This window comes from Pleurotus ostreatus, assembly GCF_014466165.1.
Source record: "Pleurotus ostreatus strain PC9 chromosome Unknown scaffold_6, whole genome shotgun sequence".
Lineage (NCBI taxonomy): Eukaryota > Fungi > Basidiomycota > Agaricomycetes > Agaricales > Pleurotaceae > Pleurotus > Pleurotus ostreatus.
In genome coordinates, this window is record NW_023503161.1 from 443,638 (window position 1) to 466,038 (window position 22,401).

Below are 22,401 nucleotides of genomic sequence, written 5' to 3' on the forward strand. Positions count from 1 at the left end.
CACGTGACTCATCAAGATAAGATAAGATGTGAAGCGTGAGTAATTATCCTCGTCACTTCGCGCTTGCTCAGTTCCAAGTGCACTGCTGCAATTTCCCTCTTGTTTCTTCCATGACCAAGGATTTCACCAACACGCTCGATTGGCATGTGTACAGGGAAGAGAGTCTGAAGACTGGTGGGCTCGGTCCGCGCAGAGTAGAGATATGGTAAGCGTCTCTACACTACGACTGGGGCCACCGTAGTAATTTTGTGCGGTAGGCCTTTGCTCTTGCACGCCCGTAAGCCACAAGACGAGGAGGCACATCCAATACCCCCAGCGCACCCAGATGAGCGACAAATACAACTTGACACCGATCGCAGCTTCGTTCTCTATCCCGTAGGTGAACCATTCGCTTCACGTGTATCCCTGTGCTCGGAATATAACTCCAGCTCATTCGCAGACCCGCTATTGGAGAAAGAATCCCTCAAAAGACAGCTACACGAACTGATTGTCTCGGTGTTTCGAAAAAGACCAAGGCTGAGCTACTTTCAAGTCAGTTCAGTCGCGGCGTAAAGTCAAAGTGGTCGCTGAAAGAAAGACAGGGTTACCATGACATCGTATCCGTCCTATTTCTGACGCTTCCACCAGAAATGCAGTTTTGCTGCACAGAAAAACTTAGCCTGCAGCGCGTTCGGGATTCAATGGGGTCTACACTCGAACCCGTTCTTGGTCTACTACGGTTTGCATTCATCGTTTCTGTCTTTGTCACCTTCGCCTTACCCTAGTAAATACAGTGTCATGAGCCGCCTTTTGCGGCTCGCGGACCCACCACTTTCATCGCTACTAGAGCAGATATCCCCTCTTCCTTACTACGCTTTGTCGAATCTGCTGACGCTCTTCGCCCACGATATGCCCTGCCTGCCGCTAATCCAACACGTCTTTGATTATCTTCTCTGTAGACCTCCGATAATGGTCGTCTATCTAGCAAGCGCGGTGCGTTCTCTAATAAATGATTTCATCCGCGACGCTTACGACCAATTAGATACTGCTGTCGAGAAAAGCGGAGATCGAGAGACTCGAAGAAGCGGGGGAAGAAGGGATGGTGCACTCCCTGCTCAGCGGACTGCCAAACATCTACGACGAGGACGCGGGTTCAGATAAAACGAACACCCTTGCGGATGTGTATATACCACTGGAGGGCGAGGCCACTGTCGCCGCAGCCGACGATGAATCGGATAGCCTTGAGGTGACACCTTTAGATGACAGGAACTCTGTAGGAGAAGCTGAAAGCAAGCCTCCCGAAGATTCCGGGGAGAATGCGGCGGGAAAAGACGAAAAACGGAGTGAAGAAGACAAGGTGGAGGTCCACCCAGCGACGGAGCCAGTTGATGAGAAGGAACCGCTGGAAGAAATCAAAGAGCTCGTTGAAGAACTCTCGCTCTCCAACGACGTAGACACAACCTCAACGGACGAAGCACAAGAACCGTATTTGCGCCTCATGCGCCCCCGAGTGTCGCTGTCGTCTCTCCTCGTCGCCGCTGACGAACTGTATGCGAAATACCCGCCCACGCACCGCGATATCTCGCTCACATCCATCATGGGCCCGCAGAGCGTCGTGTTCACATGGTCCGAGTCGCTTTCTGAAATGCCGGACGACGATGAAGCGGAGCGCATGGTCGAGAAGCCAGAACTGATAGTGCGGCCGTACACAGAGCCCCATACGGAGAAATCGGAAAGTGAGCCGGGGAGGGAGAAGCATAAGCAGAGGAGGACGCGGGGGACGTTTTTGGGCGGGCGTGTAGAAAAGCGCACTGTAGTAGCGGGTGCGGTGCTGACGATTGGGGTAGCGGTCGCTGTGTACGGTGTGCGAACGAGATCGTTGAACGGTACGTCTATGGGGAAGGATGGTGTCAAAGACTGGCACACGATGGGTATGTGGCTTGGAGGGTCGCTGATGAGTGCGGGCGAACGTATTTTTGGCGCGAAAAAGCCGTAGGTGGAAGCTCTTGTGTGTACGTCCTGTCGATTCGCTCTTACTACTTATATTATTTGCATTTTTGTGTCTAACGCGGAAGTGATTTGGTCATCTGGGTCTTTACCCGGAATTTTTTTCAATGGATCTTAGCCAAACGGATTCGACCAAGGGAATGTCGTCCCTCGTTATGATGACTACGCTTGGCTGACCGCCTTCTCAGATTTTACTCACGACATTACATCAGGGAATCCCCGGGACTCTTGTATGGCCTTGCAAGACGCTAGCAATCCCTCTTAAGGGGTACCATGTCTGCAAGGTGCACAAGACTTCCAGCGATGTTTGTAAGTCCATAATAGGCCAAGTCCTTATAGTGAAGCTAGACCAGTGTTGATTGGGTGATTGCTCGTGGGATTGGGTGATAACGAAAGACGTGACATGGAATACAAGCTCTTGTACACATATCAGAAAGGCGGTACGTGTGAAGCAGTCGATAATCTCCGAAACACTATATATTATTGATCTTTTGGCATCTCACAATTATGTTATAGGCGCATCCAGGAGGCCCCTTAGAGGCTACCAGGGGCGCATTCACGCGCGTTTGGGGCTATGGACTCGGGCTGTGCATACATGCAGCTACTCGGACATTTCACGGATATTGGACTTGTACATATTCAAACACGCTGTACTTACTCCTGACTGTTTCACAGATGTGCAGCTACCATGTGTTCCCCAGTATATAGTCTTGTACCGTACCTACAGTTACCTCAGTTCAAATATTAGTTCCTTTTCCACACTCGCATCCTTGCCTCTTCATTGAGGTCTCTGTCTCACTCCCCTTGCCTCCGCCCGTACCCTCGGTACCTGTGTAGGAACCCCCTCAGGAAATACAGGGCACACAAGAGTGTGGGAGGCACAGTCAGTAGCTGAAGCCAAGCCTGTATGTCCTCGCATTCTCGTTTGCCCTCCGCACCTCTGTGTGGAAATGTGCACCCACGGGGCTGCGTAGTCCCAAGCCTCCCACAAGTGTAGCTCTTGACATTGATGCCGGATTCCCACCACAAGGATTTTCCAGTCACAGCTTTCGTCGGGGTACAGCATCTGCAGCCGCAGCGGCAGGTTGTAAGGGCAACCTCAAGATGGCCGACAGCGCAGGCCTAGCAGAGGGAGAATCTGTAAGGGCAACCTCAAGATGGCCGACAGCGCAGGCCTAGCAGAGGGAGAATCCAAAGATAATGAATAAGGCTAACTACAATACATGAGAGGGCTGCTCACCTAGCAGAGGGAGAATCCAAAGAGAACAGGATAAGGATTCTCCATGCTAGGAAGTGAAGTATATACTGTAGTAGCGTGAGAGGAATGCAGGATAACTGTACAGTACACCAGCCACAAGTCCGAACAAATATCACAAGGTACAAGGAAACATGTGATAATGAAGTGGAGGGTAAATGCACAGGAGTCGTGCCAGCGACTTGGGGAAGTAAAGGCGAAGAGTAATGAAGTGGGGGAAAAGGATAGAGGTAACCCGGACGAGCCCCGAAGAGTATAGATGAGTCCGAGCGAGTCCGAAGTGTCCGAGACGAGTCCGAGCGAGTCCGAGGCGGGTCCAAAGTGCAGGAAGACCTCGGAGTCACCGGACGAAGCTCGGATGCAAAAGGAGTGAGTGGAAAGGAAGTGGAAAGGAAAGGGGACAAAGGGGATGTATGTAAGAGTCCGTGGGATGAAGGAAGGGAGAAAGGAATGAGGAGGAAGGGAGGGGGACAGGGGAATGGGAGAAAATAGGAGTGTCCCCTTACAGGCGCTGGTGCAGCGATGCTTACCGCTTATACATTGACACTCCCAAGGACTGCACTCTCAACCTATCATCGCGTCTCCACATGGCCAATCCTCATTCCTCTGCTTTCGAGCCTCCGTCTCTACGCTTTGCACCTTCCCTGGCTTGAGTTCGGCCACCTTACAGGGGTTTCTCCCTTCCAGGAGTTCAGCTGTGTTCCACGTCCGGGTTCCATTTGTTCCCGGTCCGTGAACCAGCCGCCAAACGAGAGAGCTTGTGGCGACAACGAATACATCTTTGTTATCCCAAACGAGCTGGATGGACGGCAAACCACACAAATTATCATCACATGACTGGCCAAATCAGAATCGAGTGGCCTTGAGTGGCCTTTACTTCCCAGTTCAGGCTCTTCCTTACACCCACAAGATAGTCTAAGTGGCTTCAACTGTTCCTACCATAAATAATGCAAACGATACACACATCATGTTAGGTATGTACTTTGCAAGTCCTCTCTTTCGTAGGTACAGATTCTCATTGTGGTATATCTGGCGGTCCACCACATGTCCACGTGATGCCCATGTGGCACCACGTGGTCAAGTGATTTGCCACATGGATACCACATGGATACCACTTTTGCCACAGTTATCCTGCATTCCTCTCACACTACTACAGTATATACTTTGCTTCCTAGCATGGAGAATCCTTATCCTGTTCTCTTTGGATTCTCCCTCTGCTAGGTGAGCAGCCCTCTCATGTATTGTAGTTAGTCTTATTCATTATCTTTGGATTCTCCCTCTGCTAGGCTTGCGCTGTGCGGCCATCTTGAGGTTGCCCTTACAGGAATGAGCTTGCCAAGCTGCTGCGGCTTGAACTCATGCTTGCCAATAGATGCGACGATCATGGCATCGATGTCGGGAAATAAATCAGGAATAGATAACACACCAATCGAGGCATTAGACATTGCGGGGGGACATAGGAGAGCAAGGGGGGCCAATTGAGGGCTTGGCGCGACAGGGTTGGCCAGGGCAGGTTGTGTAAGGGGACACTCCTATTTTCTCCTATTCCCCTGTCCCTCTCCCTTCCTCCTTCGTTTCCTTTCTCCCTTCCTTCATCCCATGGACTATTATCTACATTCCCTTCATTTCCTTTCCTTCCCTCTCGCCCCCTTACCTTTCCGCTTCCCTTCCGTTCACTCCCTTCGCATCCGAGCCCCGTCCGGTGACTCCGAAGTCTTCCCGCGCTTCGGACTCGCCTCGGACTCACTTGGACGCCTTGGACTCGCTCGGACACTTCGGACTCGCTCGGACTCGTAGATACACTTTGGGGCTCATCCGGGCTACCTCTATCCTCCTTTCCCACTTCATTACTCCTTGTCCCCACTTCCCCAGGTCGCTGGCACGACTCCTGTACATTCCCCTTCCACTTCATTATCACATGCCCCCTCGTACCTTGTGATATTCGTTCGTACCTGTGGCTGGTGTACTGTACAGTTACCCTTCATTCCTCCCACGCTACTACAGTATATACTTCGCTTCCTAGCATGGAGAATCCTTATCCTGTTCTCTTTGGATTCTCCCTCTGCTAGGTGAGCAGCTCTCTCATGTATTGCAGTTAGTCTTATTCATCTCTTTGGATTCTCCCTCTGCTAGGCTTGCACTGTGCGGCTATCTTGAGGTTGCCCTTACAGGTTGGACAGGAGCAACAGGAGGAGGCTGAGGAGGAGTACTTGCTGCCATGCGGAGCAGGTCCAAAATCTCTTTCATGCTCGGTTCAAGCCCTACTATGTGCTGTTCCAGGGGATTGCCTTTGGGTTCGGCTGGTGGCATCGTTCTTCCTTCACCTGGCATATCTGGTTCATCTGGGGACAAAGGCCGGGATAATGTTGCTGTTGGTGAATGAGTTGGGGACGAGAGCAGAGTGGCTGAGGGATGCAATTGAGTGGCTGAGGACGACGATGAAAGAAAGCGGCCATTGGCGTCGCGAGGACGAGTAAAGGCGCGAATTCTCCGTGGAGGCATCCTGAAAAGAAGAAGAAGCCGCTCAATGTGCTATCGAGCATGAATGTAAGAAGATGAAGAAGTGGTAAACTAAATATAAGTTTACCTATCAAGCGTGAATGTAAGAAGATGAGGACCGTACATGGGACAGTGGTACATATATATATACGTGTGCGCGAGACAAAGGCGCGAAGCTCAAAGGGAGTGATAGGGGACAGGGGTTCACGTGCACTCGCAGATGGACCGTGGATAAAGTTCCTCTATCCTCACAGCCTCAGTTCCCATTCGACAAGATAACTCGAAAGTAACGGAGGTTCAACGTTCAACGTTCACGGCTATCCCACCGTCTTTGGAGGCGGTGGCCTCAACCGGCAGAACCTGAGCGGGTTTCCGCGGATTATTGTAACATAATTCGTCGTCCGTACCTTCTGGATGATCAATATACATCTACGAGAGGGGTCGTACTACGAGGACTTACAATATGTGGGGTTCAGTGGGGAGGCAACGTCGAAAGTGTTATTGCGCTTCGTCTGGACTTTGTATTCCATACAGACACGAGTAGATGTAGGTAGGTGGCACTTCGCGTCCGGTCGTTGCCCTGGCCCTTTAGTAGCGCGGATCGCTTCAACGGTGGGCGCAAGGGACCCCTCAAGGTGAACATGCAGCTTCTCAAACCCGATTTCAGCTCAACTAGGTCTGTCGTCGAGTGAGGGTGTGAGATACAGTATGCCTGAATACTAGCATCTGAAATTGAAGCTATTTCATGGCTTGAATCGGGCATTAGAGGAGCGAGTGCTCGCCTTCACTTTCATTGGGCTATGCCACTGACATATAGCCTTTAGTTTGATGACTCCAGTGTCGACAATGAGTGGGCGAGTTTGGCCTCGCAGTGTTTGCATCGGCGTGTCTTGCCAAACAAATTGACAGCCTGAACTCAGCAACTCACCACGGCTCGACGATTTCAACGATTACTCTTGTACCTTATCCATCACCTTCTCTTGTCCTTCTTCGTTTTCATACACGATACGCCCACGATGGTGAGTCCTTGGTTCAATCGCCAACGAAGTGCTCTAACCCGCCCCGTCACGCAGTCCACGAACTGTCGCCGCCGTCTCATAAGAGACTTCAAACGATTGTCCACGGATCCGCCTGGTGGGATCTCGGGGAGCCCATGTCCCGACAACATAATGCTATGGAACGCTGTCATTTTTGGACCAGGTATGTCCTTCTCTCCAGATCAGCGACCAGCGCACAAGACCATTGCCCCACCTTGCAGCCGAAACGCCATTCGAAGACGGCACGTTCAAGCTTCTCCTCACTTTTGATGAAACATACCCCAATAAGCCCCCCACCGTCAAATTTTTGTCTCGCATGTTCCACCCCAACGTCTACGCCAACGGAGAGCTATGTCTCGACATTCTCCAAAACCGCTGGTCGCCTACGTACGACGTCGCCGCCATCCTCACATCCATCCAAAGTCTGCTGCACGATCCCAATCCGAACAGTCCGGCAAACGCGGAAGCTGCGCAGCTGTACAGGGAAAACATGAAGGAGTACGTTCGTCGTGTGAAGGCAACAGTAGAAGAGAGCTGGTTGGATCCAGAGGAGAAGATTCAGACAGACGAGGGCTCGCAGTAATTTTTCTCTTCTACGTGTATCGATATTTGTGACCTTAATTTTGTTGCCATTGCGGATCTCGTACCTCCATCATCTAGGATCTCCTGTATGTCATATCTGGACCCCTCATGGATCTTACGATGAAACATCAGTATACTCAGCGGGTCTAAGTCCTTCACGGGTTGAACGGCGATACTCGACTTCGAGTAGGCCGTAAACTAGTTTCCTGAAGTGCCCAATGGCGTTCTCTCGAGACAGAACATGCTCGTACAAGCCTAAAGCGACATTCTGGGCGGCATCTTTGTTTGGTGCACTCTAAACCCCCCGCTTGATCTGATGTCGATGAGATAAGGCAACACTGTTTCTATCCTTGAAGCTATCACTGTTTGCTTCACCACAGCGTGCGTCTAGCGTTGGCGGTATGTCATCAGGATCGAGTACTGAAGCTTGAAGGGGTGAGTCTTACATATCAAATCAACGGGTGAATGGTAATAGTGAAGCTGACTTGCAGCATAGTCTTCGGTAGATAACGCAGGCTTTGAACTGCTAATTTGCTCAAGGTGTAGGCAGGGGCCGTTCTCGTTCGACCATTTTCAACAGGCACTTATGAATGGTAACTCCGAAGTGACCTTGAATACCTCAGGATACTCGTACATCACGTCTTGGGAAGAAATCGAGGCTTCTGCTAAGACCACGGGGTGTAACTCGTGCGGTCTTCTGAATATCTACAGCTCAGCCGCCGTAGCCAAAACTCGAGCAGAAACCGGTATCACAACCCCGCCCGAGCAGAAGATACAACTACGCTACTGCATCGAAAGTCAAGAGCGTGGCCGCCCGAACGAGTTACTGCTATTCATCGATTCTTTGAAGTTTGGGAGGTTCAGGATTTGTGCGGAAGAAGGTATGTGCGTACGCGACGAGTTCTGGACTTCGATGTCACCTGGCTTTAGGGGATGATGCAGCCAACTATATCGGCCGTCAAGACCCTTTGCAAAAGATCACCCCGTCTGTTGACTACGCTCTCTGTACGAAGCTGATTGCAGCATGCGGACTACATGAATCTTGCAGACGGCACCAGGAAGTCGGGCTGCCGACACGACTGATCGATTGTTCAGAACCGGACAACCCCCGCGTCGTGATCACCGCAGGCCAGCGCGGGTTCTACGCCACGCTCAGTTACGTCTGGGGCGGGGCACAACCACAACAACTTACAAAGGCGACACTAACGGCATACATCCAGCGTATTACCACGCCCCTCCCGCAGACGATCGAGGATGCTATCTTCGTGACCCACCAACTAGGTCTACCTTACCTTTGGGTTGATGCCTTGTGCATCATACAAGATTCAGACGACGATAAACTCCAGGAGCTTGGACATATGCACGACATCTACGAACATGGGCATGTCATGCTGACACCCGAGTTCGCATACAGTGCTCGCGAGGGATTCCTACCAGAACGCAGACCGCCTGTGCGCTTGCCCTTCTACACGCCAACCGGGCGCATAGGAACCATGTTAGTTCGACATGGGCTCGAAGTCGACAGGCAAAGCGATAGTCGCTTCCTACAGCTCCGTGCGCAAGCTTCAGAGAGCCTGCTAGCATACGAAAGCATCAACACGCGGGTGCCCATATTTACCCGGGCATGGTGCTTTCAGGAGAATACACTGGCGCCGCGCTCGGTTATATTCTGCTTCCCCGAGGTTTACTTTCGATGTCGCAGCACCAGAGCGAAGGTCACTGAGGACGCGAATCCCAGTCGCGATATCAACTCGAGTGACGTGAGCTTGTTATTTCCGAAGGCACTTCCGGAGGAGGGGCGCATGAGCCTTGGGCTGCAGAGCTTATGGTACCGCATGGTGCTGGACTATTCAGAGCGGCTGCTATCCTTTCCAGCCGATAAACTCAATGCAATTGCTGGTGTCGCCGAGGCATTTCATATGGCAGGTGCGGGTGAGTATCTCGCTGGCTTATGGCGTTCGACTCTCCTTGAGGACCTCATGTGGATTACTTTTGATCACGGGAGCCAGCCTTCAGCCCGGCCAGAATACCGAGCGCCTTCGTGGTCGTGGGCATCAGCGGATTGCCAGGTGCACATGCACCCATGGGAGGACGAAGCGTGGGATCGCCGCGCCGAGTATAGGGCAGAAGTTGTCGCTTGCACTGTGTCACCCATCAGCACGAAAAATCCCTTTGGTGCGGTGTCGGGGGGCGTCCTCACATTGCGAACCAAAATGGAGCCCATCGATTGGGATCCGGTGGCCTGCCGTGTCGTTAAGACGGATTCACATCCAAAGGGCCTTTTGGGGGAACAGGACCGTACACATGCCATTGACGAAACGGCGGCGGTTACCAAAGAGTATCAGTACCAATTTGTTCTGCTTGCGGCAGGGTACGATATGTCCTACGAAGGGAGGTGGATGAAGGGTCTGGTAGTTCTTTCCGTGGGGAAAGATGGTGCCTTTACTCGGGTACAAGCTGTCGACGACTACATTGTATCGGTATGGTATGAGGCCGCTCCGACGAGGACCATATCAATCGTCTGATTATAGCTATACAACAATGCGAAGCACCCTTGAGATACATTTATACAGCCGCGAGCGAGGGCAAAGAAAGTGTCATGGTAAACCTTGGGTAAGGTGGGCAGTTCTAGAGGCAAAGTCGCCCATCGTTTCCATAGCTGCGCTCCGATTCGGAAAACAGGGGTAAACAAGCTTCGACTGTAGCAGATAGTCAATTCATTTGAAATCAAGACACTCGTGTTTTCCTGGATGAGTTGACGAGTTAGTAACGCGACCCATAGGCCGCCGTCGAAGGCTTCAAGGCTCGATGCAAGTCAGCACGCACTAGAGATATTTCAGCACAAGCCAGAGAGAACGAGAGAGTGAACATAAATTATGCCAAGTTGTTCAGATAGTCAACATTTAACGTATCAAGGTCCGCATTCCGGGTGGATTCCTGTTCAGACACTCTTTCAATCTCTTTGTCTCAACGGGCGTGCATATCTAACTGAATACTGCAAAAAGTTGGGTTGCGTGAAATGGATTGTCTCATACTATATATGATTGACCTTTATGGCATGCCACTAGCGTTCACGTCGGACGTTGGTGGTGGAAGGTATGAGTGGACATGGTCCCGGTGACCCACTCTGTGGGCGCTTACACCATTTCTCCACAACGATGGTTCCAACTTCACAGTACCACAATTTCTATCGTTTCTACTAGATTGGTGAATTTTCACCCAATTTGAACGCCATAGTGATGGTTCACGAACATCTGCTCTCCCGAAAGTTCCCTCACTTCAAAAATCACGGCCCTTGGAGCGTCATATGGTAGCCGCTGCGTTATTATCGATTGGAGTAACGATTGCCGTGTACGAGATCCTCATACGGTGTGTCCGTAGAGAAATATGGTTTAGAGACTGCAGACGACGGTCGTGTGGCTCGGAGGGTCGTTGATTCGTGCAAACGTGTGGCCATTGCATTAGAGGATATGGGATAGCTTTCACGTACGTTCTGTCGATCTACTTTGATTCACCCCACTTTCATGCTTGCGACCAACCCGATATAACTTGGAGGTGAGCGGACTTTTCATATTGACTAGATGAGTGTACCGCCATTATCTCACAAGGGTAGTTATGGTTCGCTGACCACCTTCCTGATCAGCGAGCTCAAACGTATCAACTTATGTATTCCGCCAGTACGAAGTTGCCAGAATGTGGAACACATTTGGGCGGCCATCATCTGTGTGGGCCAGTAGATGTGGTTCTTCGACTCTACTTGTTTTGTAGGCTCGCCAGCGCCGTATCTTGGATAGTAAATGTATCCTCGTCACTGGCGCGACATCTGGCATTGATCGGGCGCTGGCGCTGAAGCTCAGAGATTGCCAGGCAAGGCACAGGTCATTGCGATAGGGCGACGCCAAGGTCGCCTCGACGAGCTTGCTACCCAGGATTTGCAAGCCATCAATTTAGATGTTCAGGAAAGTCCTCAAGAACTCAAAGCGATCGTAGCGAGGGCTCTTTTGTCAGAAACGAGGTCCTACGCTACTATCTTGTTAGCTTGGTACGATAGTCTTGAACGCGGGAGTTCAGCACCCTTCACCGAACCGTCGAGCGTCGACTTTGACAATACGTTGTTGTAGAAGCCTATTGGCATGTTGATGCTGACTACGGCGACCATCAGAGATTGCGGAGGAACTCAACGTAAACGTCAATCATGGCCACCGTTGTAGCCCTAATGCCGCATTTCCAGAAGTTGGCGGTAAGCTCGCCCAATTTTTAGCATGTACTTCTCAACTGAGTACCGGCGATTAGGCCCAAGGCAGAGACTGCTTCTTCATCGGCATCTCCTCCGGATTGAGCATGGTCTCCGCTGCCTGGATTCCGAACTACTCGGCATCCAAGGCGGCAAGCCACAGTTTCTTGATGGCCCTTCGCGCGCAACTTGTGGATAGCAGAATCCATGTTGTCGAAATCAAGCCACGTTAAGCACGCAATTGGTCAAGCTTGATCGTAATTTGACTCCGTGGAAACAACCAGCCTCGTAGAGTCGGAATTGCATGATCGTAGGTATACCTTTATAGGCAAATGAAGGTATTGACGTCCCACCTCGTTCCCTAGCATATGGTACCCCGGAAGCTCTCTCGAAGTCGTGGATGCCCCTGGAGGAGTTCACGAAACTGACTATTGGAGGATTACTCGAAGGCGATGACGACGTTTCTGTGGGAATGTCTGCCAGCATGTTCCAGAAGTTTGAGGCCGGCACAAGTCAGATAGCGGTTCACTTGATGAAGAACCATAAAGCCGGTAACTCATACTGAGAAATACGTTCTGTAGGCGTAATGTTACCAGACTCGAGTTATGGAACAGATTGCATAGTCTAAACGCTCAGAGCAGGCACAGATTGAACGTTGACGGCACAAAGACATCTGTAAAAGGGATGCCATGGCGAAGACATCGACAAGCCCAGAGGATGTCACGCACTCTTTGCCCAGCATCCGGCTCATTTGTAATCTTGGTTTGTAGGTTTAGCACTTTCCGCAGCACCAGGAGGCCTTTAGGTTCCTCTGCTTGGAGTCTTGGGTACCCACGTCCTCGAACTTGGCACCTTCTCTAGGGACCAAAGCATCTGTGACTACATCATCCATCTATCGTGATAGAAGTTACTGACAGCGCCGAGCCATCGTGATAACGGGCCAGCATCTGCGTGCATTGCAACTGACAGCAGAATCTGAGGTAATAGGAACCATTGACTCGGGACGACTCATCTTCTGGGCCTGATACAGTATAAAAGCCTCGAGATATGAGCCTATGGTACAGCAACTACCCAGCTCATTATCCACGTAAGTCACCAGGTACTCCGAGCCTGCGAGGACGAGGACTTACTAGTATCGCATGGACAGTATGCCATTCGCTGAATCTAGTCGTGATTGGTACCTCGAAGGAAACGTCCTGCACGCGACGTGCCAGGATAGCGAGGGCGATTGGGTCGAATCTTCTTTGGACTTGGACGATGTTCTCGGCAACAACGATGGCGAATTCGAAGCTGGTGCAGAGGGATTCTCGGCATCGGCCACTGACGTGCGAATAGACGTCGACGCTGGTTATACCATCCTCCGAGCATCTCTTCAGCGTGCCGATGGGGAGTGGAATGATGCTACCATAGACCTCAACTCCTTCATTGAGAACAATAATGGCCAGCTTTCTACCTGATTTGTAAGTCTCACCTGCACATTTCATGATGGCTCATCTATAACTACATATCAGAGGCATCGAATACATGGTTGCGAAGGGTGTATAGCAGGCCCCTGTATGTTAGGGGCTATCCAGTATTGTTAATGGGAGTAGATTGCTTTGGCGCAACGTGTTGTCTGTGCATCGACGGGTTCCTAAGAGTGCTGACGGGAATAGTATTAATTTCCTTCTGTTATTTATGTTGCAGTCTCTCGATACCAAGAATTGCTTAGCCAATGTTGCTTCGCACTCCTTCGCGCCATTTCTGGTCTCCTCTCGTATTCATATAAAATCTGTATATGCAACATGGAATAAAAGAGCAATCATATCGAAGTAATAGTAGCATTTATGTAACGAATGATCGTGAAGGAAATCATCAACAGTTAATCGTCGTCGCGCCACACGTCATACTTGTGTACATCATCTGGATCGTAGGGAGTTTCAGCATTCAACGGGAGGCGGTGAGAGCCAGTCGGCGCCATGAGGTTGACGGATTCGTGATATAGGGACCAATGATAACTCGTGAGTTTTGACGTATCATGGTAATCCCGCAGGAGGCCAGGCATTTTGGGCGGAGCGGTAGCCCATTCTTGCCATTTGTGAAGTTCAACCTCGCGCGACGGTTCTTGGATGTATTCGTCCAGTTCAGGGTCACCAGGGTCTTCTTGAGGGGGAGCTGCGTCGACGCCGGCAAGCCATTCCGAGACATAGGTATCGACATCCTCGAGTTCTTCAGCCTCGTCCAAGCTATGTGAGCCCAAGGCATTCACAGAAGAATCGGGGACGAGAGATGGAGTACCCGCCGAAGAAGTGCAGGGGTCGAGCATAGGGACATCGACCGCGTCACAAGGTGCCGCTTGTATGTTCCCCGCTCTATTCTGGGAGTTTGAAGCCCTTCCTGATTGCTTGGCTACACGTCCCGACTTGCGAGATCCATTTCTCTGGCTCTCGTCGGCTTCGGAGCTACCATCATCATCCATCTGAGATGTATGGCTGCTCCGACCGTCATCACCCTCGTCCTCGTCTTCACCTCCGGCAATTTGAGGCGGTTTTAAGGGAAGTGGGAGCTTGAACCACTGTCGATAAATTTCTAGGAGAATTTCGGCCGCGGGGCCGAACTGCGATGGGTTTTGCGCTTCCAATAGCTTGCTGCCAGCATTGACAATGACGAAGAAAGGATGTACGTGGGAATGGAAGGCGGGAAAGTCGGTATATGGAGGGGAGAAAATGTGATAATGCAAGGCGAGCTCGAGTAGCTTGGACACTTCGTACTCTAGAGTGGCTGAAATTGAGTCACAGAGATGACCTGTTACTGTCTCGCGTTCCATCATGCGACCCAATAATGATAGCCTTCTTGCTTCTGCAAATAGCGCGTCGACCTGTGCATGCAAAGCCGCATTCTCCAAACGTAGAAAAGAGTTATTGTCTTGACAAGCGGCAAGCTTTTCTTGAGCGCCCTCTGGAGAAGGGAGGGAAGGTGCTGACGACCGAGAGAGCAAATGGGCGTTCCTTCCACGTAGCTCTTCATTCTCTGCGGCCAATGCGTTTAACGTAGTGTTGCAGGTTTGAAGGTCGGCCAATTTAACCGAAATGTCACGTCTGTTGGCGATATTGACAAGATCGCTGTCGAGATCTGAGGTCTTTGAATCCTTTCGGCGAAGTAATGGCGGGTATTTAGCAGTGTCACTCTTGCCAAGCCAGAGAAGTTGATACTTGTCTTTCGGCGACTTGTCCTTCAAACATTTAGAGAACTAGACGGGTGACTTCTAAGCTAGAGGACGTAGCTAAATCAAGTGAACACAACGAACCTGAGAAAATAGGTCGCCTTTCTTGCTATATGATGTCGGCATGAACGTTGCGCCTGCGATTTCGAGAAGAAGTTCTTCTGTTGGTAGAATGGCCCACCGATTCGCATTAAAGGCGCGGTGCCAATCAACACGCACTGAAGGGCTGTGAGAGCTACGCCCACAGATGGCCAGATAGACGCACTCACGATACATCAAATTAGCGGGAGAGTCAACGTTGGGCAAGTCATTCATGTACCAGGCGTCTTGAAGGGCACGTAGCTAAATATCAGATAAGCTCATATATTCACCCGAGTAAAGCTCCACATACGCGAGTTGTACTTGATGCCGCTGGGACGACATGTGCTATTTCAACGGCACATGGCTTTTGCAGTGGATCCAAGGTGAGGGTGCAACATTTCCCCAGTGCCGTCTTCTCGAGTTCCAGTTTTACCGAGTCAGGCAGACTCTGTCGAGACCCTTTTTTGTGACCTCGTTGCCTTTTGTTTTTGTGATTGTAACTGGGGTCCTTCGCCTCGTCATCGTGGTTGGAGAACTTCTCGAGTTCTTCGCCTTGGGTTATTGTATCTAAGCGGGGGGATTGAGTCGTCGATTTCCGCTTTCTAGTCTGCATAGTGTAGAGATGTGCTCCTGATAGAACTGCTTACCTGACATGCTGGGTTTATATAATTTGCTGTATTTGCGACGGTGGCAAGAAGGTATGAGCCACGCAAAGGCGCAGTAAGTATTGGCTATTGTTCACCTCTTTAGATAGTGAGGCGTTGCTAGTTTGCCTTACTTACCCACTCTTTATGTGGGATGTGGCCTGATGTGGCTCGCAGGTGTTGAGTCGATGCAGAGAGCAGAAGTCTAGTGACCCTGAACTTTCATTCAAGTGACAGTGGTGCGCGTCCATTGTTCCACTATGCCCATATGTGGAATTATGCCACCGAACAAGCAGGCCCAAACAATCCACATACGGCGATCGAATAGGAGACTAGATACTATGGTATCAGAGACCTTAATTAACCACTGTAGGCCACCGTGCGTACACGGTCTAGACACCCATATGCACCAAGCCGTGTGGCCAGCCTAACTTGAACTTACCAACGACATTCTTGGAACGTAGCTAGTGATGAAAACATAACCTTCCTAGGCCCTAGCCACGGTGAACGACACGCCCCTTCCACTTAGCTTGACAAAGATAAGAAACGGGATATACTATACGGACAAGCAAAACCATTAAATACGACAAAGTATCATCACCGGTTCAACATCGACATGGCTCGGCAAGGACAGAATTCACTACCCAGAGGGCCATTGTCTGCATTGCGCACAAGGAGATTCAGCGGACGTACAGAGCCATGCACATATCATTCGAGCACCTTACGTGCATGATCGCGAATTGCTTCAAGTTACCCGACGCTGGTACTAATTGGACGGAACTCCAGGATCACGTACTCGCTAGATACGGCGTCCATAAACCGATCGCTAACTCGTTCGTCGGCCAGAAGAGTCGGTACGTACTCAGCTTAAAGGGCAGCTTCGTGAGTGCGTCTCTGGGCAGAGAAAATCGAAGGGGATACAAACCAAGAGCGACGGGCGAACAAGCTGCTGAGCTGGGCGGTGATAAAGACCATAAGTGCCCTCACAGACCGGTAGCATGGTCATGGATTGGCTTACCGACTCCGACGTAGCTCTCCCCGATGAATCGGAAGAGCCGAGCCGATGGAATTGAAGGGATGGACTACTTCACCTCCAGAAGTGCCCAACTCACTGATAGATTTCGAGCTGGGCTTTATATCACGAATGTGTTGACCTCGTGGCACCGCTAGATCTCATCACGTCCCAAAGTCATGGATCGACACAGTGACGTCCGGCCCAGCTTTTTGTGAGTCACGTTGGCGAAGGTAGTATCGACGACAGCATTCGGACACCGTGTCATGTCCGAGAGCGACGGCGAGAATTCCGCGCAATTAGAGCACAATGCTCGATATCTAATACTGTGCATTCATGTAGAAGTAATTGACGAACACTCATTTCATCAAAGAGTATGAGTCAAAACGGGGCGTTTCTTTGTTTCTCCAAATCTGTAAGGGGGACGTACTAATGGCAAACTTCAGCGGGAAAGATTCAGCACGATGGTCCCACTTACGCTAACACCCATGATCTCCTTCTTGGCTACCTTGCCATTCTCATCTTTGTCCACATGGTATATATGTTGCGTTTGAGTTCCAACGGGAATGAACATTCTGCCGGGGGATGCTAGTTGCTCGACGAGCGCATCGGGTATGGTAGGCGCTGCAGCTCCAACATGGATTGCATCGTAAGGACCTAGATGAGGATAAGACATGACTCTGATATAAAGTGGGGTAGCATACCTCCACTTGCATAGCCTAAGAAAAGACGCTCAACAAAGTCAAGCTGTAATCAAATTCTCAACTGAAGCGCACCTTGACGGCCATCACCTGCGAATACTTCAATCTGTTTTGTAGCTAGTGCCTCCTCAAGACCGTCCTTCTTCAAATTTTGGATGGACCAGTCGACTAGTTCGTTGATATGCTCGATCCCGACCACCTTACCGCCTTGCTTATTTGATGCAACAAGATGATGGAGAACGGCTACCAGGTATCCAGATCCACTTCCAACGTCCAGTACCTTGGCCCCGTCCTTCAGATGGGACAGCAGATGTTCTACCGCGTATGCGTGCTAGTGAAACTGCTTAGCAGAAAATTTGATGAACTGTACCGAGACACCGCATACCATATGCGGTGCAGAAATAGTAGCACCATACCCGATACGCCTGAGTCCCGCGAAATTGACATGCTCAAATATTCAGTTTATGAGATGATTAGACAGACAGGCAACAACGCAACTGGGGGGAGTCTTCATAAGCAGCTCTTTTATCGTGGACATAATTTGCCCGGTCGACCTTCGACATTGCCTGTTCGAATATTTATCACTGGTCAGGGCACTTGCCTTGAGTGATGGTCTATCCACGCAAGCTGACATTAAGGATGCGCTCCGAGGTCAGGATTCCGTTCTGCGCCATCTTTGAGATCAATTCGCTGTTGGTTGAACCAGAACATCTCCAGGCCATCGCACGTTGAACGTATGAGATAAGGTTGGCGATAAGTGAGTGCACACTCCTCCAAAAAGACAGCGCTCATTTCAATGTCCGCATTTGAGATGGCGCCTAAAATCAGGTGCCCACAAAATTCTTTTTCCACACTTTTGACTCATCATTTCCCCCCAAAAGCCCAAATTCAACCTTCCACGATGGACGTCGCCATGACCAAGGACGAGACCGAAGACAAAGGCATCAGTGTACCCGCACCAAGTAGTAGGGAGCGAGAAGGTGAAAGGGATCGGGCATATGATGGAGACAAAGGGAGGGGAGGTGACCGAGAAAGGGAACGTGACAGAGACAGAGACCGCAACAGAGATAGGCGAGACAGAGATAAAGACGGACACCGGGATCGGGATAGAAGAGATAGTGGTGAGCGAAGCTATCGTTACCTGCGGGGAGAAAAGGCTGAAATTCTTAGGTCGTCCTCGTCGAGGTGGCGGAGCCGGTGACCATTGGGAGCCGGACAGTGGACGCAACGGTGAAGTGAGTTGCATTTATCATTTCTTTGTCGACTATGCTAAGTCACTACGTTCAGCGTCGAAAACGTTCACGCTCTCGCACCCGTTCTCGGTCTCGCAGACGGTCAGCTTCCCCCCGCCGTCGTTCTCGTCGTTCTCGCTCTCGTAGTCGCTCCCGCTCCCGGTCACGTACTCGTTCGCGCAGTCGGGATCGCAAGCCTGACCCCTTCGCTCGCTCACTCGGGGGGCCGATGAATGCTGACCACGAAGAGGCCGTCGAATTCGCGAAGATCAGCAAGAGAGAAAATCGGGTCTACGTCGGCAACCTAAGTTACGACGTCAAATACAGGGACCTGATGGAATTTATGAGGGGAGGTGGGTTGGGGACAATTTCGATATTCGTTTCTCGCATTTTTCTTGCAATAAGCGGCATGACCTGGAATGGTTTCAAGCTATGCGGTCACGGGCAGAGGTCTATTGGACTGGGCTCGAGGGCAGGGCATCTTCAGTGCGGAGCGGCCTTTTGGTTTAAAGCATTTGGGGAGGTTCAAGCTTGCTATCGAGTTTGCGGATAAGGCTGCAGATGAAGCACGCGCATATAGCTTTTATTTCTGGTTTTTTTGATGGAACGGTCGAGTGTGAGGAGATATTGATGGGCGTTTTCTTTTGGGGTTGGCAGCTGGTGAGGTTCTCTTCGCCGAAGTACTTGTGACTCCCACTGGCGTGTCGAAAGGCTGCGGGTAAGCCATCTGTTACTCACACTTTCGTACCCGTAATCTAACAATAACTCTAGTATTGTCGAGTTCGCATCACAGGAGGATTCACAGAGAGCTATTCGTGAATTATCCGAGGTTCCCTTGCTTGGCCGGCCCGTCTTCATCCGCGAGGTGCGTAACCTTTGTTTAGAAAGTTACATACGTGTGACCTACTTCCAGGACCGAGAAAATGAAGCTAGGTTTGGTGCTACACCAGTTCCAGGTAAAATCGGTATGGCGATGGCCGGTCAAGGCCTTCATGCTGCACCTCCTCCCCGACCAGCCTCCCACAATTACTTCGGTACCCATACTAACCCTGGTAACCAACTTTACGTTGGTAACGTGAGTCAACAGGTCTTAGTTTGCTAGATACTTCATTGACATATTCCGCAGCTGCCATATCAAGCCGGGTGGCAAGACCTCAAAGATCTGTTCAGAACAGCCGGAAATATCATTCGTGCAGATATTAACATAGGGGCTGATGGGAGACCAAAGGGCTCTGGAACGGTTGTATTCGAGACAGCAAAAGATGCGGTACAAGCAATCAGTATGTCTTTCTCCTTATGTAGCCCTACTGGGTCACCGATCGTTTCGCAGACATGTATCACGGTTTCGACTGGTACGGTCGTACGCTTGAAGTTCGAGAGGTAAACCCCCATTCCATACATCGTCATGCGCGAGACCATTTCTTACTGATATATCTAGGATCGATATGCTGGACTCTCGGGCCCTGGGAGTTATCGTGGGGGGCTACGCGGCGCTCCTCGTGGGGGCCTTCGTGGGGGCGGATTCAGAGGTGGAGGATTCCGTGGTGGAGGATTCCGTGGTGGCTTTGGTGCACAGGCGGGTGCTGGACGCGATTTTTCTAATCAGGATCTTTATGCGGACTATTCTGGTCCTGACCAGCAGGCTCCCGGTTTGCGCATGGACGGTTACGGCGCCGGTGGCTACGGTGGGGCTGCCCCTGGGGCAATGGGAGGATATGGTCCAGGTTATGTAGACCCCGAGCCCAGTCAACAGATCATGGTTCGCAACGTAGGTTCTTTTCTCGCTATGACATTGCTTGCACCTGATCGGTAACATGTTCAGCTCCCCTGGTCTACTGCCAATGAAGATCTAGTTGAGCTTTTCGAGACCACAGGCCAAGTTGAGCTTGCCGAGATCTTGTTTGATGGTACAAGGTCGAAGGGGTGTGGCGTTGTTCAGTTCTCTCAAGTCGGCGAAGCTGAAACTGCTATCGGTTCGTGGCCATCCAGACCATAGACCTTGACTTTTATTGATGTGTATATTCGTGCAGCGAAATTCCAACAATACATGTACGGTGGACGTCCATTGGGTAAGTGTCATTCTTCTGGATTTCTTACACATTGCTGATTCTTGACTCAAGACGTCCGCTTCAACGACCGATGGCATACATTTACACCGACTGCCGCCAAAGGGGGACAAGCCCCTGCTATACCAGCTGAGGTTGCCTGAGCTGGCTCTCCCCTTGTGTTTATCTGGCTTTTCTGTACCTTTATTTCGCCTTCACTCCTGCTCCGAACAGTGAAAAATGGTCCTGGTATGATGATTTATCGTATTCACTCGACTCTGCTACCTACGTGGTTCATGTGTTTAGTAATAGTAGAGTAACTGTGATAACTCGTTACTCGGCGCTTATATTCTTTGCAACCACAACATTCAGCCCACGAGCAGAATGAATTTCAGAGTTCCAACGGCACAAGAGTCGGAGGGCATGCGACAATTTGTTATCACCCCAGAGGTCGACATTAAGCGAATGTCGAAGGAGACTCGCAGTAGGACGACCCAACCACCAAGACGCGTTATTGGTGACCTCGTACAAATGTTTCACCCATCTTCGCCTCGCCGATTCCTGCCTCCTTCTCCCGCCGATACTCCCATGTCCATCTTTTCTGAAGTCCCCGATAGGAGCATGAACAGGTTCAAGCGCTTTGTACATCGTCAGGATGATTGTACCGCCCTCTTCTTCGTCGACGGCGCGTGCCTTGATAACGGAAATGCTGAGCGCCGCCGCGCGGGATGCGGTATCATATGGAACGAAGGCCTCGGCTTCTCCATCGCTCTCGAAGGCACGATTGGAGGCCCCGAGCAGACAAATAACCGCGCTGAGCTTCGCGCCGTTATTCTATGGATCCAGTTACGTCTTTGGGAGGCAGGTGGTTTTGACAGGATGGTGGTCGCCACAGATAGCGAATACGTCGTCGAAGGTATCTGCGGTAGAGTGGATAATTGGAAGCAGCGGGGCTGGCGAACCTCTGCCGGTACCCCTGTCGCACATAAGGATCTGTGGGAGATGCTCCTTGTGGAACTGGACAAGGCGGAACGAGCCGAGATTCAGATACTGTTTTGGAGGATTCCAAGGGAGTTGAACAGTAGGCCAGATGCATTAGCTAAAGCTGGAGCTGAGGTGAGTCGCGACCCGTGAGGCGTGTTCTCAAGTACTGACATACCTTGTGACACCAGTCTGATCGACTAGAGACATTTGCAACGGTCAGCGGCCTGATGTTGTGAAGTTTTAGAAGTCGGAATCCGCTCTGGCTTAAGATTGTTCGCATAGCGATCAGATAGTGTAATGAAGTGGCTTACGGTTGGTCTGGACTCAGTGGTATTATATCATCACCATCACACTACTCTTGAAGCTAACTTGAAATATAAAACTTGGGCGTGGGAGCCGATGCCAGGAGCACGGCGTGTACAAGACCGTTTCCACATTAATTAGTCCTTGTACATGACCAACTCTGTATATCATGCCTCTACGCCCTTGCCAGAAAGGTTTCGGCCGTTCTCAGTGTGTAGATAGCCATCACTGGAGTACCCAGGATGTTTCGCTGGGTTGGGGCACACCATTCGCCCAAAGCAGAGCATGCTTGCATGGTCTTCATTCCATCATGAAACCAAGCCTGGCGAGCAGTGTCCAATATGACAGAAGTGAAATGGGAGTCGTGCCAAAATATAACCCCTCTCAGGCCCATCTCCAGAAGAGTTCCCTCAGTTTCTATTGACCAAGTATGCTCTGCGAAGATACTATTACTATAGAGGATAAATCCTACTATAGATGCCTGCTCTGTCCTCCTCGACTCTCGGTGCATTACCATCTGTTGCTTGCAACTCTCACATTCTCTCTGGGTTCCATGTAGCTTATCTGATAGCCATTGTCCCACTGACATGTGATATCTCTCTGC

General features: G+C 50.8%; 9 protein-coding genes across 9 annotated transcripts; 7 read left to right on the top strand and 2 right to left on the bottom strand.

Annotated features, from left to right (window-relative positions):
• Positions 1 to 110: 110 nt before the first annotated feature.
• PC9H_008403 (uncharacterized protein) lies at positions 111 to 1,975 on the top strand (the record flags this gene model as incomplete). The annotated part of the gene is made up of 5 exons (XM_036777914.1): positions 111 to 205; positions 258 to 531; positions 582 to 718; positions 765 to 972; positions 1,022 to 1,975. 5 exons carry the CDS (start codon positions 111 to 113, stop codon positions 1,973 to 1,975), a joined length of 1,668 nt encoding a protein of 555 aa, XP_036629342.1.
• Positions 1,976 to 6,756: 4,781 nt separating this feature from the next.
• On the top strand, positions 6,757 to 7,360 carry UBC2 (Ubiquitin-conjugating enzyme E2 2; the record flags this gene model as incomplete). Its single annotated transcript, XM_036777915.1, has 3 exons — positions 6,757 to 6,759; positions 6,814 to 6,940; positions 6,999 to 7,360. The coding sequence occupies 3 exons, from the start codon at positions 6,757 to 6,759 to the stop codon at positions 7,358 to 7,360; spliced, it is 492 nt and encodes a 163-aa protein (XP_036629343.1).
• A 585-nt stretch (positions 7,361 to 7,945) lies between these two features.
• PC9H_008405 (uncharacterized protein) lies at positions 7,946 to 9,884 on the top strand (the record flags this gene model as incomplete). The annotated part of the gene is made up of 2 exons (XM_036777916.1): positions 7,946 to 8,240; positions 8,290 to 9,884. The coding sequence occupies 2 exons, from the start codon at positions 7,946 to 7,948 to the stop codon at positions 9,882 to 9,884; spliced, it is 1,890 nt and encodes a 629-aa protein (XP_036629344.1).
• Positions 9,885 to 11,554: 1,670 nt separating this feature from the next.
• PC9H_008406 (uncharacterized protein) lies at positions 11,555 to 11,826 on the top strand (the record flags this gene model as incomplete). Its single annotated transcript, XM_036777917.1, has 2 exons — positions 11,555 to 11,599; positions 11,653 to 11,826. The coding sequence occupies 2 exons, from the start codon at positions 11,555 to 11,557 to the stop codon at positions 11,824 to 11,826; spliced, it is 219 nt and encodes a 72-aa protein (XP_036629345.1).
• Positions 11,827 to 12,648: 822 nt separating this feature from the next.
• Positions 12,649 to 13,050, top strand: PC9H_008407 (uncharacterized protein; the record flags this gene model as incomplete). Its single annotated transcript, XM_036777918.1, has 2 exons — positions 12,649 to 12,680; positions 12,741 to 13,050. 2 exons carry the CDS (start codon positions 12,649 to 12,651, stop codon positions 13,048 to 13,050), a joined length of 342 nt encoding a protein of 113 aa, XP_036629346.1.
• A 404-nt stretch (positions 13,051 to 13,454) lies between these two features.
• On the bottom strand, positions 13,455 to 15,489 carry PC9H_008408 (uncharacterized protein; the record flags this gene model as incomplete). Its single annotated transcript, XM_036777919.1, has 4 exons — positions 13,455 to 14,822; positions 14,880 to 15,013; positions 15,065 to 15,137; positions 15,187 to 15,489. 4 exons carry the CDS (start codon positions 15,487 to 15,489, stop codon positions 13,455 to 13,457), a joined length of 1,878 nt encoding a protein of 625 aa, XP_036629347.1.
• Positions 15,490 to 16,913: 1,424 nt separating this feature from the next.
• On the bottom strand, positions 16,914 to 17,955 carry PC9H_008409 (uncharacterized protein; the record flags this gene model as incomplete). The annotated part of the gene is made up of 7 exons (XM_036777920.1): positions 16,914 to 16,961; positions 17,011 to 17,189; positions 17,237 to 17,251; positions 17,309 to 17,564; positions 17,619 to 17,658; positions 17,732 to 17,799; positions 17,866 to 17,955. The coding sequence occupies 7 exons, from the start codon at positions 17,953 to 17,955 to the stop codon at positions 16,914 to 16,916; spliced, it is 696 nt and encodes a 231-aa protein (XP_036629348.1).
• A 179-nt stretch (positions 17,956 to 18,134) lies between these two features.
• Positions 18,135 to 20,674, top strand: PC9H_008410 (uncharacterized protein; the record flags this gene model as incomplete). Its single annotated transcript, XM_036777921.1, has 12 exons — positions 18,135 to 18,354; positions 18,404 to 18,468; positions 18,521 to 18,818; positions 19,123 to 19,183; positions 19,237 to 19,330; positions 19,379 to 19,540; positions 19,592 to 19,745; positions 19,796 to 19,845; positions 19,904 to 20,233; positions 20,288 to 20,438; positions 20,496 to 20,534; positions 20,586 to 20,674. The coding sequence occupies 12 exons, from the start codon at positions 18,135 to 18,137 to the stop codon at positions 20,672 to 20,674; spliced, it is 1,713 nt and encodes a 570-aa protein (XP_036629349.1).
• A 220-nt stretch (positions 20,675 to 20,894) lies between these two features.
• PC9H_008411 (uncharacterized protein) lies at positions 20,895 to 21,730 on the top strand (the record flags this gene model as incomplete). Its single annotated transcript, XM_036777922.1, has 2 exons — positions 20,895 to 21,626; positions 21,683 to 21,730. The coding sequence occupies 2 exons, from the start codon at positions 20,895 to 20,897 to the stop codon at positions 21,728 to 21,730; spliced, it is 780 nt and encodes a 259-aa protein (XP_036629350.1).
• Between the last annotated feature and the right edge of the window lie 671 nt (positions 21,731 to 22,401).